Raw genomic sequence first — 16480 nt, forward strand, 5'->3', positions numbered from 1 at the left:
TCAGGCCAATTTGTGACATAAATCTAAATGGTATTTAATATTCTGTCTTCACTTTGGATTACTTGAAATGTATTATACAGGACTGTCTCAGAAAATTAGAATATTGTTATAAAGTTCTTTATTTTCTGTAATGCAATTAAAGAAACAAAAATGTCATGCATTCTGGATTCATTACAAATCAACTGAAATATTGCAAGCCTTTTATTCTTTTAATATTGCTGATTATTTTTTACAGCTTAAGAAAACTCTAAAATCCTATCTCATAAAATTTTAATATTTCCTCAGACCAAGTAAAAAAAAAGATTTATAACAGCTGAGTGTTTGTCAAGGCTCAGGAAACCCTTGCAGGTGTCTCGAGTTAATTAGACAATTCAAGTGACTTGTTTAATACCCTACTAGTATACTTTTTCATGATATTCTAATATTTAGATAGGATATTTGAGTTTTCTTAAGCTGTAAGCCATAATCAGCAATATTAAAAGAATAAAAGGCTTGCAATATTTCAGTTGATTTGTAATGAATCCAGAATGCATGACATTTGTTTTTTTAATTGCATTACAGAAAATAAAGAACTTCATCACAATATTCTAATTTTCTGAGAGTCCTGTATATTATAATGTAAAAATCATGCAATTTGTTTTTAATTATCATATATTGTAGTCCTACTTCTCTAAAGACATCATACCAAGGGGATATATTCTATATACAATTTTAACCTCCAAATAAAAGCGATGTCCAGCAGCAAGCACACCACATTTGTCAAGTTGAATGAAACACATTATTGGTTTATTTAATAGGCAAGCAATTTTTTTAAATACATTTTGGTAGTAATTCAAAAGCAAACGTATACTTCACTTCATTGTAGTCTTTAATTTGCAAAAACAAATCTCCTGAAATTTACAAGTGTACATTATTTAAGCGGAGCAGTTTAGCAAGTTGTCAACGGTTCATTTCAACCCAACAGCAAGAGACAGAATTATGAAACGTGATTTCAGACAATTACTCGCAAACCTGAAGATCTACTAAACACAGAACCTCCTTGGACCATTTAATATCCCCTTAAAACAGTGTCAAACTATATTCAGGAATGTTTCCACATGTGAACTAAGTGTAACTTCACCGCCGGTCTGGAAACGGTCGTCCCCACGCCGAGATGAGACTCAACTTTGGTTCAGAGGGGCGATTGTGGGAGGACAGGATGGCGTTCTAAATGTTTTGTAGAGTCACGGTGCACCTGCACTCAGATCAAAGTGACTTGGCCCTGCTCTGACCCCTGACCTCAACCCCAGAAATGTCCGCGTCGAGTCTGTTCCACTGGCTGTCGTGTTGTATTGCTGATGGGCGGGTAGGTTGTCACACAGAGGGCATCTCAGCGGTCCAGCGAACGCTTCTGGATGGCTTCAGCCACCACGGTGCGCAGCAGAGCGATGACGGAGCGAGGGTCCTCGCTGCCCATGACGGCGCTGCCCGACACGATCATGTTGGCTCCTGCCTGCGGCAAAAATGAGCAGAAATTTACTTTTTTTTTAAAAACCACACAAAAGTGGACTGGGATTCCAGGCGAGAGGCATGCGGTCGCATCCCTTACCTCGGCACACTTGTGAATCGTGTCAGGTCCGACTCCTCCGTCTACTTCAATGTCTAATGAAGGGAACTGACTCCTGAGCCAACTCACCTGGACACACGCACAGAAATAAAACTAAGAGAAGCTAAATAACACTCGAAAAAAAAAAGGTCTGATTAACTGTTATCATCTTTACGGTCTTGTACATGTTGCTGCTGTGTGCACTTCCTGTTTGTGCTTCCTCTCCCTGCGGTTTGACCGTACCTTGGCCATCATGTCCTCCATGAAGTTCTGGCCTCCAAAGCCAGGTTCAACAGTCATGACCAGAGCCATGTCGATGTGGTTAGCCCAAGGCGCGAGCTCTTCAACAGTAGTAGCAGGCTTGATGGCCAAACCCACCTACAGGACTCACACAGTGTTAGTGTGAAGACATAGACAGTGCAGTCGCCTCAGCAATGTTGCATGTAGCCGATTAATACCAATATTTCACACGTGTCTTTAGTCTGCAGCATTGTTTCCCCACCTTCATGCCACTCTCTTGAATCTCCTTGATGAGGTTTCCAGGGTTGGTGGTGGCCTCGATGTGGAAGGTATACTGGCTGGCTCCTGCCGCAGCCATGGACTTCACCCACTGCTCTGGCCGAGACACCATCATGTGCAGGTCTGCAAAATGACCCGGCTCAGTACTGCAGACATAGCCGATGCATTCAGGGTCCACGGGTTAGGTCTTTCACATGTGTGGGAATGACTGTCTCACCAAAGAAAGGGTCAGGGCCGACTGACTTCCTGAGGCACTCGACCATGGGATGTCCGAAGGTGAGGTTGGGGACAAAGTGCCTTTAGAAGGGAAACAAAAACATGCATTTCACTTCCGAGTGTGACGAAATCGTCTGTGTTGCGTAAACGGTTGCAAACAAACGCCTCGCAGAGGTAAACAGGAAGGTAAACAACGAGTAAACTAAAAAGCAGAAGGAAGTCTGCTGTAAAGACTTGCAATACATTACAATGGTTGACAGCCTGAGGTTTTCAACGCCTCTTTATTGACGGACTCAAGCCACTTAAAACCAGTCATATTAATATCGGCTTTCCCTGCTTAACTTCCGCCAAGCTGGTTTAGCATGTTGGTGTTAGCCAACTTTAGCTCTCACGCACTGAACTTCCCATCGACTCGCTAGTTAGCAACGCTAGCTGGTTTGAACTGGCGTTAACTAAGTGATAAACTCACCCGTCCATGACATCGAGGTGCAGGTAGTCGGCCCCGCAGTCCATCATCCGCACGCACTCGCTGCCCAGGCAGGACAGGTCGCTGCTGAGGATGGACGGACCGATCTTCGCACTGTATGCCATGCTGCTGTTGTTCCTGTCTGCATGCAGCCAGACAGCTAACACCAGTTAACCGCAACGTAACGGCACCACTTCCGCTGATTCCCTTCAAAATAAAAGAGGAAAAATGAATTGTAAAGAAAACAGGAAAAAAGGTAATTTATTACCGTTTTACTTTGTCAATATCTTTGCATCTGCTATATTGCATTCTTCAATCACTTTGATCAAATAATATGTTTCTTGCAATCTAAAATTGTTCTTTTTTACCCAAAGACTCTCACTTCAGGTTTTACACTTGTGTCAATTGTTAACTTGATTCAACTGTGGTCTCAAATTTCTGCCTTCAAAATAGACATTTCCCACTTCTTGACCCTAGATGGCGCAAAGCTCATATAGGCAAGGACCTGGCATAATAATAGGTGCAGTGAACGACCTCAAACAGACAGGGCTCTTTGTTGGGTAATATGAGACACAGTTGTGTCATCACCAGTGTAGTATGTAGGGCACATCAGGCCTAATCAGTTCGTTTAATAAATGGTGTAAAGGGCATATATTGCAAAACCTTTTGAATCCCCTCTTTAATTTATCCAGCATACCCTTTGCTTCTATTTTCTCTGTATTTGGCCACTGGTTTCTTATTTTAACGTCCGACTTCTTGTCTGCATTCTAATCTCTATGTTTCTGCTGTCCAATCACTGAACATATAAGTTACATGTCAGTATGAGCAGAAAGATAGTTTGATGGCCCCATGGAATAATTATTGGTAGGTACTTGGTGCTGCGAAGACACCAACATGTACGAATAGAAAGTTGTCTGGGCATGAGAAAAATAGATAGTATTGATTCATCACTTGGCTTGATAGGGAGCAGGTTAGCCTGCAAGGTTACTGTTGCCTGCCAAATACCTGTTATGAAGAAAGAAAACATCTGCAGCACTCTTACCTTGGGAAAAACCTTTATTGTCCAATGTAACCTGAAACCAACTTAGAAATGAACGATTGATAAAACAGACAAAACAAGCCAATAGGTTTCCATTAAAATAAAAGCTTAAAGTGCAGCTGTATAAAAGGCTTGTAAACAAAATATTTGAATCTTGGCATTGCTCACCTGCTGCATCATTAACTGTGATGTCGTACTAATTTGATCATATAATGTTGAAGATACAGGTTATAGATAAAAAACAGACAACCATTTATGCTCACATCCACATTTAGATTCATCAATTAACCTGCATGTACACTGCCACTGGGAGAACATGCAAACTCCACACAGAAGGCCTGTGAAAACTGGGAATCGAAATATGTATATCCACCACCTCCTACTGCAAGGACAGATACAGGAGAACATTCTTGCCCATTGCAATAAGACAATAATTCACCTGGACAGATCCTCCTCAAATTTAACAACATCAATAACCCTTGCACCGCTTCACTTTATATACACTTGGATACACTGTATACACTTTTGCATTTTTATTTTTTATTTTATTCTTCTTCATTTTCATTTCCTTCATTATTTAAATTCTTAAATGTAATATGCCCTGCTATTTTATTCTATTGCATTGTATATATTGTAAACATTCTTGCTGCTGCAACAAAGGCATTTCCCCTTGGGGATGAACGGTGGTGTAGAGGCTAGCACTGTCGCCTTACAGCAAGAGGGCCGTGGGCGGTCCCTCTGTGTGGAGTTTGCATGTTCTCCCCGCGGCGGCGTGTATTCTCTCCAGCTTCCTCCCACAGTCCAAAGACATGCAGCAGGTTAATCAATCTCTAAATTGCCTACAGGTGTGAATGTGAGCATGATTGGTTGTCTGTCTCTATGTGTGCCCTGGATGGACTGGTGGGTGTACAGCTGGGCTCCGCTCCAGCGACCCTAATGAGGATGAGCGGTATGGATAATGGAATAATCTAATAATCTAATAATATATTTTCATTTGTTTGTCATTATCTTGCCACTGAAATGGGATAATTATTTTCGATGGGATGTGTAGGTTGTTGTGATTTTTAAGAAGCAGGTTTTACAAAGGATCTGCAGCACTCAGCCCACAAAGAGCCACACTCATGTTCCCAGATTCGCTCAACTAAATCTGACATTTACGGGTTGTACCCACCTTTTGCATTTACTGCAGCAAGGATGGAAACACGGGTGACCCGGTGTACGCTGGCAGACAGGGAGATGATATATGTGATTGTTAAGTCGGGCTGATTTAGAGTAAGTTGGCTTTATAAAGAACCGGGGCCTCTAGACTCTCTGAGGGAGGTAGTAAACCAGCTTCTGGCTTTGACAGTCATTTTGTGGACCATGTCGGCAAAGGATTGTTATCCCGTAAGTCTGTCCCGACAAAAGTCCTTTGAGGTGTCTTGAGAGCAGAGTTGATGTGGGTGTTGCAGCTGATACAAAGACTCATTCTTCACCTTGACTGTAAACAGCTCTAACACAAGCACACCATTCCAGTCTACATTGGCCTCTGTGCATCGCAGGTCCCCGTTAAAGACATCTCTTTTGGTTAAGTGCAGCTCTGGAATGTGACTTGCATTTTCTTGGAAACTGCCAGGCTGTTCTCTATTGCAAATTCTCGAAATATTCTCATTTTAATAACGGTCCATAATAAACAGTACTGTACTCCATTACTAGTTGAAAGATGATTCACAGCCTGAAGTCTTGCTTTTCTGTAATACCATCTCATTTTACGAGGCATGAAGTGGGCCCCTCCACATGCAAAGGCTTTAACTTACATAACTTATTTAAATCTTTAAAATGCACTGTACATATTGTGCTTCGTTGTGGTGTGTATGGTCTGCGGTCCTTCGTTATATGCATTCCTGCATCTCAGTCATCTGTGAAGATGATTTATGAATGTCTTTGGTTGAAAAGTTGAAGAATAATCATTTCCATTCCCGGCTGCTAACTTTCCGTCTGTTCATTTCCATGTGTGTCAGCAATGACAGTTTCTGGTTTTTAAATTGCTAATAAATGTGTGTTTTTCTTCAGAATATTCTCTAAATTAATATTTGTTTTTCACCGTTTTCCCACAAAGTATTACTTCTTCACTAAGTGGGCATGCGCCTTCATCAGCACTTTAAAATGTGCCCCTGCAGGTTAAGATTTATCCGTTGCAGGTAACTACTTAACAGCCACACAGCAGCGTGTATTAAACATGTTTTAACTTGTTTAACGGTCTTATGAAGTGCGTTATTTTTTTCCGACTCCGTAATAATTATCTGGTAAACCAATGGTGAGCTCAGTTCCAATGAAGAACCGACTGAAAATCAGCCACTTGTGTTAATTCCATTAGACATCATTCTTGTCACGTACATTTGCTTCGAACAATAAGTGTGCTGTAACCTTTCATCAATTGGGTTTATTTGACCTTTAACCTTTGTTATTTAAGGCAGGAACAGGAACTGATAACCTGCTGCTCAGTTTATTTTTATTTTTCCTCTGCAGTTGTTGATTATCAAGGACTTGGTACAACTCCAAACTTTCATGTATTATCTTGATTGAAACCTTCATCCCGCTTCCCCCCCAGCAGTTGATTCGGGACTCCTGAGCAAACAGATAACGCGAAACGAGTTTCTTGTGATGGTCGGAAAGGAACGTGTGGAGCATGTGTCCTTGCAGCCTCTCCCTTCCGGAGCTTTATGTCGCTGTGGTCGGGGTCCATAACTGTAAAGGGAAGGGAGGGGTGGGTGCTGCCTCCCTTCGCTATGTTAGTGCTCCCAATCAAGTTTGTTTTTCCTGCCGTAAAGAGGGTGCTCTTTGGGTGTAGTAGAAGGGCTTTTTATTGTGATGATGCACTCACAGGGAATGCAGACTCACTGGGGGCCGTTGGAAACAGGAAAACAAATGATTTCTTTGTGCAGCTTGATCTGGGATTGCAGTATTTATTTTAGTGTGTGTTGTATATAACTTCACACTGTTAGAAGTGCATGAAATAAATAAATCATTGAAGTGGTACTTCAATATTCATGTCCTTATATGTTGTATGTCCAAATATGTGATCACGATAATTAGCGTTGTCCAGTATCTAAACAGTATTTAATCAATTGATGTCAAATTGCGTATTCTCTGACATGACCTCAACTTATTATTATTATTATTATTATTATTATTATTATTATCTTTATTTAAAAGGGACCATGTACAGGTAAAACATAAATGTCACCATTTGATGCACTGTACCAGAGTGTAACTTCAGCTAATTTGCATCTGTAGTCCCCTGACAGACCGTACAACATGAAACATAAAACAATAACAAATATTATATTTGTTAATAATAGGATAAATACACACAATGCAAAGTTACAGTACAGCATTTTAAATTTAAGAAGAACATACCATTTTAAAGTAAGTATTAAAAACCATTAAGAGTAAGTAATACACACCATTAAAAGCAAGTAATAAAAACCAGTCAAGGTAAGTAATACAAGCCATAGTAATTTTGCTCAATTAGTTCAGCGCTGACCAGCTTTGAACTGATTTGTTAGACTATTTTTAAAAGTGCTATATGTATTCTGACCACAGAACAGAGAAGAGGTCAGCATGTAACAGTAATTGCTAGTGAAAACCACCTCTAGGGAGAAATGGACCGTTCCAAAAGTCATAATTTTGTGCACTATGGGCGATAATGTGTCACTTCAAAGGGTCAAAAATGTGACCACAGGGGCACCGGTGACATTTAAAAATGACAAATTGAGCTTGTGAAGAATAAAATAAGATTCTGAATATTCTTTTGTGATTTAATAACAGTAACCCACGAGTAGGTTTATGTGTGCGAAGCTTTCCTCCCGACTTCAAAGAGGATCTAATCCACCTGATTTAATCTTTTGTTATTTGAAGATTTTGCATGTAAGTGGGCTGCTGAGAAAACACACGGCCGGGTTTAATATTTTCTCACAACATGAACTCGTGGAGTGCAGGAGTTTGGTTGACCAGAGCACAAAATCCCATTCTAATGAAATTGCTTCATGAGATCATACAGTGAGAATTCTATTGACTTTTACTTATATTTAAATCTTGTATTTATTCTTCAAACATGGTGTAATCCTAAATTTGCTTTCAACTGTGTTTTTAGACCTAAATCTGAAATTTCTCTGATGCTACTTTTCCATTAATATATTCAAACGCACATATATACAGATGATATAGACATACAGTCCAACATTCTTACAAAAGCTAAAGCGAACCTGGAAACAAATGAGAATATTTGTCCAAACTCCTCAGAGAGCAGCCTGGTCGATAGCCATGTGCAGGCTGGACGGTGAATCATGAGGACTTCCTCATCTGCTGTCAGTCATAAGAATACTCCTCGAACATCAGCTGCAGACCATTACTCAGCTGGGGAATGAAATGCAACATGGAGCAAACTCTTTGGCACTAGGCATTGATCGCGTTTGGAAAAAATAACTTAGCATTAAATACAATTTCACTGTCACAATCACATGTTCCAAGTGGGATTAGGAATCCTGACCCCATCTTGTGTTTCCAACAGCTGTTGGATCCACTGTGCTTAAGAATCCAGCAGTATCAAGAAATCCTCCAAAATCCTCTTCCTAAGTGAAGAGGGGTTGAGTGACTACAGAACTACGCTCTTTATATACGCCGACTGCAAGCAACGTTAATATTTAGACTGTGGGAATTATTTCAAATCAATTGACTAACGGCTAACTATCAAAACAGTTGCTCACAAAATCACACACATACTTGACGATTAAATAAATAGTCATTACTAATGACTGGAGGCTCAAACCTCCCACAGCTAATTAAATGAATCAACAATGTGCCAACTCTTAGTGTGTCTGTGTGTGATCATGTCTCACAACAGTGTTCCGCATGGTGGATTAGCATATGCAGCCATAAGTGCAGATGTATTGATGGTGCAGTTTAAAGGCGGGTGAAAAAAAGACCTGTCCATACCTCTCTACATATGTCTCCGCACAGAATGATAGTTATTGTACATCTCAGAAAATAACTCTTAATAAAGTGCGCGAAACAAGACAATAAATAGTGGCTTTCACTCTATTTTGCTTGGATTTTTGTAAACGTTATTCTCCGTCTGACTCTTCAGTCGGTGAAACACGTGAGCGCCTGGGGAAATAACACGTTCCATAAAAAGAGGCTTGTGTGAATGACCGTAAAGACTCACACACACATCCTGACAACGTGTCCCACCGTCCAATTAACCTCACGCGGAGAATAGAAGGAAGTGAGAGCAAAAGTGCGATGGGTTATAGCTCTCTGGAGACGCACACACCGACGAGTGCACTTCACCAAACTCCGCGTGATTGCGGCAGCCCACCGATCCGACTGTCTGAGAGAGAGAGTTCAGCCTTTACATACTGGATATCCTTTGAGGTATTTTTGCTTCTGGTCTTCTGCTTTTCCTGCTTCTTGGTTACATTAAAGGTTCATATTGACTTTCGTGATGTGTTTTTCTTTGGCATGGTAACGCTCCAGGCTCAGGCTGGTGCTGGCCTCTTTGAGTGACTTTCTAGAGAGTCCTGGCGGATAGCCAGCACGGAAAACAACTAATAATGGAGTGGAAGAAACAGCTATATTGGTACAAGCTACTGTAACGTGGGTGAGTGTACTGTTTATGCATAGCATTAAATGTGACAACGTTACGGTGCTTTCCACAGTGATATCCCTCAATGGCAAAGAAAAGAGTTTCACAGATTTTAGAGATTAGTAGAGCATTTAACCTGGACCCTGATAGTTTCCTGAAGCCTGAAGCTCCAAAGAGGAAGATACTTATGTTTTATCGTCTTTGCCAGGAAACACCCCACAGCATTGAAAGAGAAGAAGAGAATTCGGAAAATATAGATGACAATTGGGGAGCAAAGATCAATGGGCCCTCTGCCAACAGATTTTACGAGCTACTCCATCAACAGGAATAGAGGAACGATGGGGAGGAGCCCAGCACACAAGTAAACCACGAATCCTCACCAGCCTTGACAAATCTTTCTCTTACAGAAACTATTTGAGAAATGAATATAATACTGCCAGTATTGGAGGTGATTCACCTAGCAATAAAAAACAGCAATGTAACACATCAATGTTGTTTTGCAGTCTGAGACAGGGTGTTCCCTCGATGGGTTGTGTAAGGTCTCACTCTGGGCAACTCCAAAACTGTTGCTTTATTATCTATTCTACTCTGACTGGGACCTTCATTTACTAAATGCACATCATGCTGCACTGAACAAGACTTCAAATTAGTGATTGAGACCATAAACTGTGTTTATTGGGGGTGTTAAAGGAGTCCAATACTGTTGGCTACTCTGGGTGGCCCTGGTTGACGCACTCTTGTTGTTAGGAAGAGTTTATTTCTTCTCTTCGGCCGTGGTTCACCCGAAAGTGATCAAACCCGGTTTCCCTTCCGTGTAACAGTTTAGCTTCACACCTTTCTTTTATTAGCTGTTTTCATTCTGTCTGCCTGCCACTAACTATGATGTCATTCCAGATCCTGCTTCCCACCTCGTCACTCCAATTCCCTTCACCTGTTCTCTCACCTGCCTCTGGCCACTCCCACCTCGTCAGTCTCATTCCCTTCACCTGGTCCTCACGCCCGTCTCACCTGTTGCCCATTCCCTCGTTAGTCCCTGTCAGTGTTGCCAGGTCCGCGGTTTCCCCGCGGAATTGGGCTACTTTTGAAGTGTTGCCGCGGGTTGAATTTTTTGTCCGCTGGTTCGGGTCGACCTATTTTGCATGCAAATTACATGAATATCTTTAAATAAAAATCCATATTTTAAATGAAATAATGTATTTATACCCAAATCCTACTCCAGATCAGCACGTTCACACATTTTATTTATGATAATATTCTGTATCTAATTACACAAGGCCATTTTAGGATCTATAGGTGAAATAACTGTTTAGGGAAAACTTCTTTTAATGCTGGCATACTAAACATTTGGTGTTACTTTGTAGATATTACAATACATTTGGCAATGATAGCAATGCTGTTGGACTTTAAAAGCAGTGCATATGGTTTGGCACGGGCATATTTTGAGTTCTGATATTGGGCTGGTTTTTAGGCTGGTTTTATTGGCCATTGGGCTGGTTTTTGGGCTGGTTTTATTGGCCATTGGGCTGGTTTTGTCACACAGACCTGGCAACCCTGGTCCCTGTCTACTTAGGTCCCCTCACTTGCACTTGTCCTCTGCCAGATTGTTTTGTGTTTTTCCGACCAAGCCCTCGAGCGTTCCACATTGTGTTTATATACTTCTGTCTGTTCGGTTCCTGATGTTACTCAAAAGGATCATTATTTGCAGTTTTGTCTCCCTAGTCGTGCTATTGGGTTCACTCTAATACTCCCGAGGGTCCTACTCCTGACGTCGATCAGGATTTCATTGACTATATGTCGGCCCACAGGACACCAGAACAGCGCCAACCCAGTGTAGGCCTACATACAGATTAACATAATTTTACCATATTTGGCTCCTACAGAGGGAATAAGTCAAGTGTAAATTACGCTAATTCCTTACTTACATTCAGGCAGAATGTAAGTTTAAGGCGCTTGAAATAACTTACCACAGAAATTGGCTTCATTTTCAGGCCCGGGGGTTGTAACCTGAATGCAACCAACAGCTTAGCTTAGCTTATTTTAGCATGAAGACAACTGGAAACTGCAGGCCTGCCTCTCTTTCCAGAGGTTACAACATTTGCAATCAAGAACCTCGAAAGCTCACTAATTTGCCCACATTACGTTCTGTTTGTTTTATAGCTAACTCTCTAACATATAGCCTACCATCCTTGTGGAATAAAGTTTATTATCTCAAGAAATATGTTTGGGGAATATGCTATTTAGTTCTGACGTTTCTACATATGCCAACATAATGTAAGCCTTGTTAAAAGACCACACCCAATCTGTGATGATTCCTGAAAAGCTTGATCGCTGTAAGAAACAACATTAATATGTTTTTACCTCACCATGTGACTAAGCTGAAAACAAAAACAACATCCGCAGCTTTCTACAAACAAATACACAACAATCTGCTTGAGATGGCCCAGCTTTATCTCGCTGTATCTGTTCATTGTCATGGTGGTCATGTAGATTTCACTTGTGCATTCCTGTGGTATTAAGACACTAGTGCATCCCTGGTAGGAATTTCCCCTGGCCCGCTCTCTGTTGTTTCTGTGTGTCCCTGCCCTGCTTTTGGAGGTGAGGGAAAGTTCAACCACACCAAATCTGGAATCTGAGAAAGTATATTTTTTCTATTTTGAGTGTTTCTCTAGACTATTTAAGGAAAAACGTCCACCTCACTGTGAGATGCTAAGACTTTAAGTCTCGGGATTTCTTTTGGCAGGTTTCTGAATTCGTAATGAAATAATATGGGTGTTTTTGTGCGTGTCCTGTATGTGTGGACATGTTTCACAGTGTACTCAGATCCATATCAAATCCTTTGTGTATTACAAAGGCAAAATGACCTGACATTTTCAACAAATCCATGAACACATAAAGGAATAGGATTATTGTTGCAGTGATTATGACTATGGTAGTGACCGGTGGGAGGATCAAATTACTTGCAGACAAAGGATAATAGACACCTCTGAATAGCATCTTAAATGAATACGAGAAAAACTAGAAGTGATTCATGCCATTGCCTTGGCAACATCCACCATGTTCTGTGGAGGAAGTTGTTTTTGTTTTTTTCAACCGCAGCTCGATGCCACGAGGGTCCAATTTTCATCTTTCTGTCCAGAGATGTCTCCGAGCTGTGTTCCCTGAGTGATTTATGGGTAAACGTGGAGTATAATCAATATTACCTTGACTGCAAAAGGTTGTGTGAAATATTTCATAAGGGTTTGACCTATTCAGTGATGGCAAAGATCAGGAGAAGGGAGACATGGCTTGCAAGGGAGGAACTCTTTGTTTTCCTTCTGCGTCATCGTGGCGAAATATCATGTGCAGATGTAAAAAACATCTGGACATGGTTACAGTGGACTGGACACTTTGATATTTCCCTCTTTGCACATCCATTTTCCAGCTATCTGTGCAGATAAATTAATTAATTTGATATTTACTATTTTTATGCTGACTTGAAGAATATTTCTTTTCAAATAACAAATGATTACATTAGTGTGTGTGCTGTACATGTGTGGTGTGAATGTGTACTGTGAGTGTGTACTGTGAATGTGAAAGGTGTCGCTTGTGACAAACCCACTGAGATATAAAACCTGACTGCAATTCCCCGCAGCTCGACAGTGTTTTAGCACCTTTTCCATATAGCAACTTTACTATTGTGCTTCACTCTCATTGTGTGAACATTGGGCTTGCATTCATCGGAAGCATAACTCCGAATGAATGCTAATATTTCTCCATGTCTCCTAGATGTGTAAAAAGGCTGCTATCTAAAGGTAATAACATATCAATGAACAGTGAACAGTTTGTTTCCGCTTCATCCCAGTGGCCAAAACAGTGGTTTTAGGGGATTAAACAATATCAAGCCAGCTGTCCAGATATTGTCCGATGTAACAAATCAAGTAATATTAATTTCACATCAAATCTTCTGTGAGACCTGCTTGTGCGTGAGCGATGATGGCTCTCCTTTGACTGTATTAGTGTCCTTTCCTTCTACTGGTTTGACTTTATCATGCTCCAGAGGCAGATCCATGTTATTTTCACACTTCTGCTTCTATTTTACTTCTATGTTTTTGGTATTGTGTCTCAGCAGAACCACCAACAGTACTCCAATTATCTGTCGCCACTTCCATCACCACAGCCTTTCAACGTCATCGTATCAGCAGCTCAACTCCAGGCAGCCTCTGGATGTCTGAGCTCTACGAAGGAAGCTCAGTAGGTGAGGGCCTGAACGTAGATTGACTGGTACATCAAGAGCTTCCGGCTCATCTCTCTCTTCTCCACAACGGTCCAGTACAACACCCACATTCACTGCTGTCGCCGCATCGAACCGTCCATCACATGCTCTCCTGTTGGAACAGGTCTTCCCGTCTTAAGCCTTCTTCAAACTCAAGAACTCCTCCAACAGAACTGCAAGGGTTAATAGCTGGTCCACTGCTCAGTGGCCATGACGGACAGGATCCGCAGTGCTCCTCCTTGGTCTGAGGTTGGATAATCAATTGAAGCCTCCTTATCTGCACCCTACACCAAATGTTATAGTCTTCAACAAGCGCTGGAGGTAAGATAAGAGACAGGAGTCAGTGTATTACAGGACTTGGTTGAAAGGGGAGAGCTGGCTGAGGAAGTGAACGTGGTTGCATTTTACTGACTGGTTTTGACCTTTTCTTTGGACTGGATGGGAGCTAGAATGCTTTATAACAATTTTACAGCACATGGTGAACCATAAGTCATAACAACTGATCATCAACACCATGACATGTTCAAGCCAATGAAGCAAATCGAAAATCAATAGAAAGGTATACAAACTAAATACATTTCTGTGTATATAAACTTAATCTCGTAGCCACACCAGACTGACCTCAAGTTCGTCCTTCAGACACTATTAAGATAAACTGAGGCTGTTTTCTCAGCAAGATAAGACCATGTATTTTGTCATTTGAGAAGAACCAGGCCATGGGAACGGGATCAGGAAAGAGGGACCAAGTGTACACTAGAGTGCACTAAGCGTCTCATAACTGATGTGGGAGAGCATGGTTGATAATGTTTCTCAGGACTTTTTATGCCATGAACAACTGTATCTCTGTTGCGTTCTCATTTCTTTCCGTCATTACACCTCAGCTGGTGAATGAAACAAGCTGAAGATGTTGGATGGACGCACACATTTGCATTTCATTGAGCTATTTGTTTCATCATCTTTAACACTATATACCTGAGGCTTTTACTGAACCTGCTCTTGTGAGAGAGTAAAAGCAGCCACCGTGTATGCTTCGAAACATCTGTTAAACACAAGTCTTGATTAATGTGTTTATAATTTGAAAAGTGCCGACTGAACCTTTTGATATTTGTATATCTGTGTTTCCATTACGAGGCCACCTACTCAGCACTATTTATACACTGCACTGCAAACATAATCTGCACTGCGGGAGAAGCAGGAGGAGGGTAATCGCTTGGAGAATGGGTGGAAAGTAGCGGAAAAAAAGAAGGATTTAATTATGAATTTTGATTACGGACTGAAAATAATGACTCAGCGTAATGACGGAGAAGGAGGTGAAGTGCTCGGAGTGCTCGGAGCAATGTAAACGGGCACCTGTGTGTGCTCGTAGGCGACCGATATTTAAAGTGGGTTTGTATTTGTCCATCCCAGGAGGAAGGTCTGTGTGTGACCGGTCTGCGGCCTGGTGTGGATCAGGTTCGCTGCCTGTGTGTGTCCCTGGCGTGGACCCCCTCTGGTGGGGCGAGGTGATGGATGACGCCTGGAAGAAGTGTTCACATGAGTGCCTGTCTGAACAGCTACCAGACATTCATTGATGATAGATGCTTTTGAATTTGTGTGCATGTGTGGAGAGGTTTGGTTGTGAATGAGTGACAGGTTACGGATGGCTGTTGTGTTCCGGGTGTTATTCTAGCATTATTGATTACCAGGTGACAGGTATGTGAAGGAAAGCTATTTAATACTGTAGCAGTGAGTGGTGAAACACACACCTACGCACACCTCCTCCCTAAAATGTGTGTTTGTTCAAACCCCCCACTTCTCCTATAGAATTACAACCCATATACCAAGTGTAAGGTCAGGATGGAAAGCCCTGTTGGGGTTGCAGCCTTTACTTGTGACATATTGACCCCAATGAAAATGTTCATCCATCAATCTACAACACATTCAGGAGTTTACAGAGAAGTCTAAAAAAACTCAGAGAATTTACCACGTTTCATCTGTCAAAATGTTGAAATGTTTGCTGCGTGAAAGGTGATTTTATTGGTTAAGACTTCTTCTTAAAGCTTAACATTTAGCCTTTGTTTATACAGGTAAACGCAGCACGCATCCTGACTATTGTTCTCTTGATATTATTCCTCTTTTTCTGTATAGCCGACTCTTGAGGTACCTTTTAAGTAACATTAAGCTGTAAACCCATCTGTGAGCAATGTTAATCAAGCCTTAGTCTCCAGCCATGCGAGTGGCTCTGTGAGGCAGTACGCTCAGGCACAGCGGCCCGTTGAGTCAACGTGGATACAATGAGAACGCTAACATTGTGATGCTAAGCAGGATATTGACAGTCATAGAGTAGAATCGACAAAGCAGGCGGCCATTATGTGCACCGTTGCAGTTGCAAGGGCTTTGTGTCAATTTAGCGACCAATTCGGCTCCTAAAGTGAAACAACTACCTCCACTGTTGGCTCATCAGTATCCGGTCAGCTAAGATCAGTATACACAATGTGCGCTCTGCCAGGATGACCTTAGCGCCAGAGCAACGATGTGTGACACACTTTATGGCGCCACCGATGTGTGTCACCATGACAACTAACACCAATCGCTATTCTCTTTCTTTTTCTTTGTTAACAATAGAGAAGTAATGAATAGTTAATTGTCTTGTTTTGCACCTATAAGTTTTGAAGTTTGAATTTGTACATGTGTCCAGTGTTCATATTGTGTCATATTGGCATGCCTGTCGTCTGTGATAATGTTAAGACCTCACAAAGTGCACCAAAATAAATCATGATCCTCAATATTTTTCCTTT

The 16480-nt window shown here is 41.4% G+C and overlaps 1 protein-coding gene across 1 annotated transcript; it reads right to left on the bottom strand.

The window, feature by feature from the left end:
* Positions 1–764: 764 nt before the first annotated feature.
* rpe (ribulose-5-phosphate-3-epimerase) lies at positions 765–2927 on the bottom strand. Its single transcript, XM_056430913.1, has 6 exons — positions 2790–2927; positions 2322–2401; positions 2088–2227; positions 1829–1963; positions 1589–1675; positions 765–1492 (listed from the first exon to the last, which is right to left on the bottom strand). Exons 1-6 carry the CDS (start codon positions 2909–2911, stop codon positions 1370–1372), a joined length of 687 nt encoding a protein of 228 aa, XP_056286888.1. The 5' UTR covers positions 2912–2927; the 3' UTR covers positions 765–1369.
* Between the last annotated feature and the right edge of the window lie 13553 nt (positions 2928–16480).

The sequence above is a fragment of the Pseudoliparis swirei genome, chromosome 2 (genome assembly GCF_029220125.1).
Source record: "Pseudoliparis swirei isolate HS2019 ecotype Mariana Trench chromosome 2, NWPU_hadal_v1, whole genome shotgun sequence".
Taxonomy (NCBI): domain Eukaryota; kingdom Metazoa; phylum Chordata; class Actinopteri; order Perciformes; family Liparidae; genus Pseudoliparis; species Pseudoliparis swirei.

Excerpts from the sequence above, each read along its gene's own strand:
- rpe (XM_056430913.1), bottom strand. The coding sequence starts at position 2,911 with ATGGCATACAGTGCGAAGATCGGTCCGTCCATCCTCAGCAGCGACCTG. Across the intron at positions 2,402-2,789 it reads CACCTCGATGTCATGGACGG|GCACTTTGTCCCCAACCTCA; the intron begins GTGAGTTTATCA and ends TCCCTTCTAAAG. Across the intron at positions 1,493-1,588 it reads CGATTCACAAGTGTGCCGAG|GCAGGAGCCAACATGATCGT; the intron begins GTAAGGGATGCG and ends TTTTTGCCGCAG.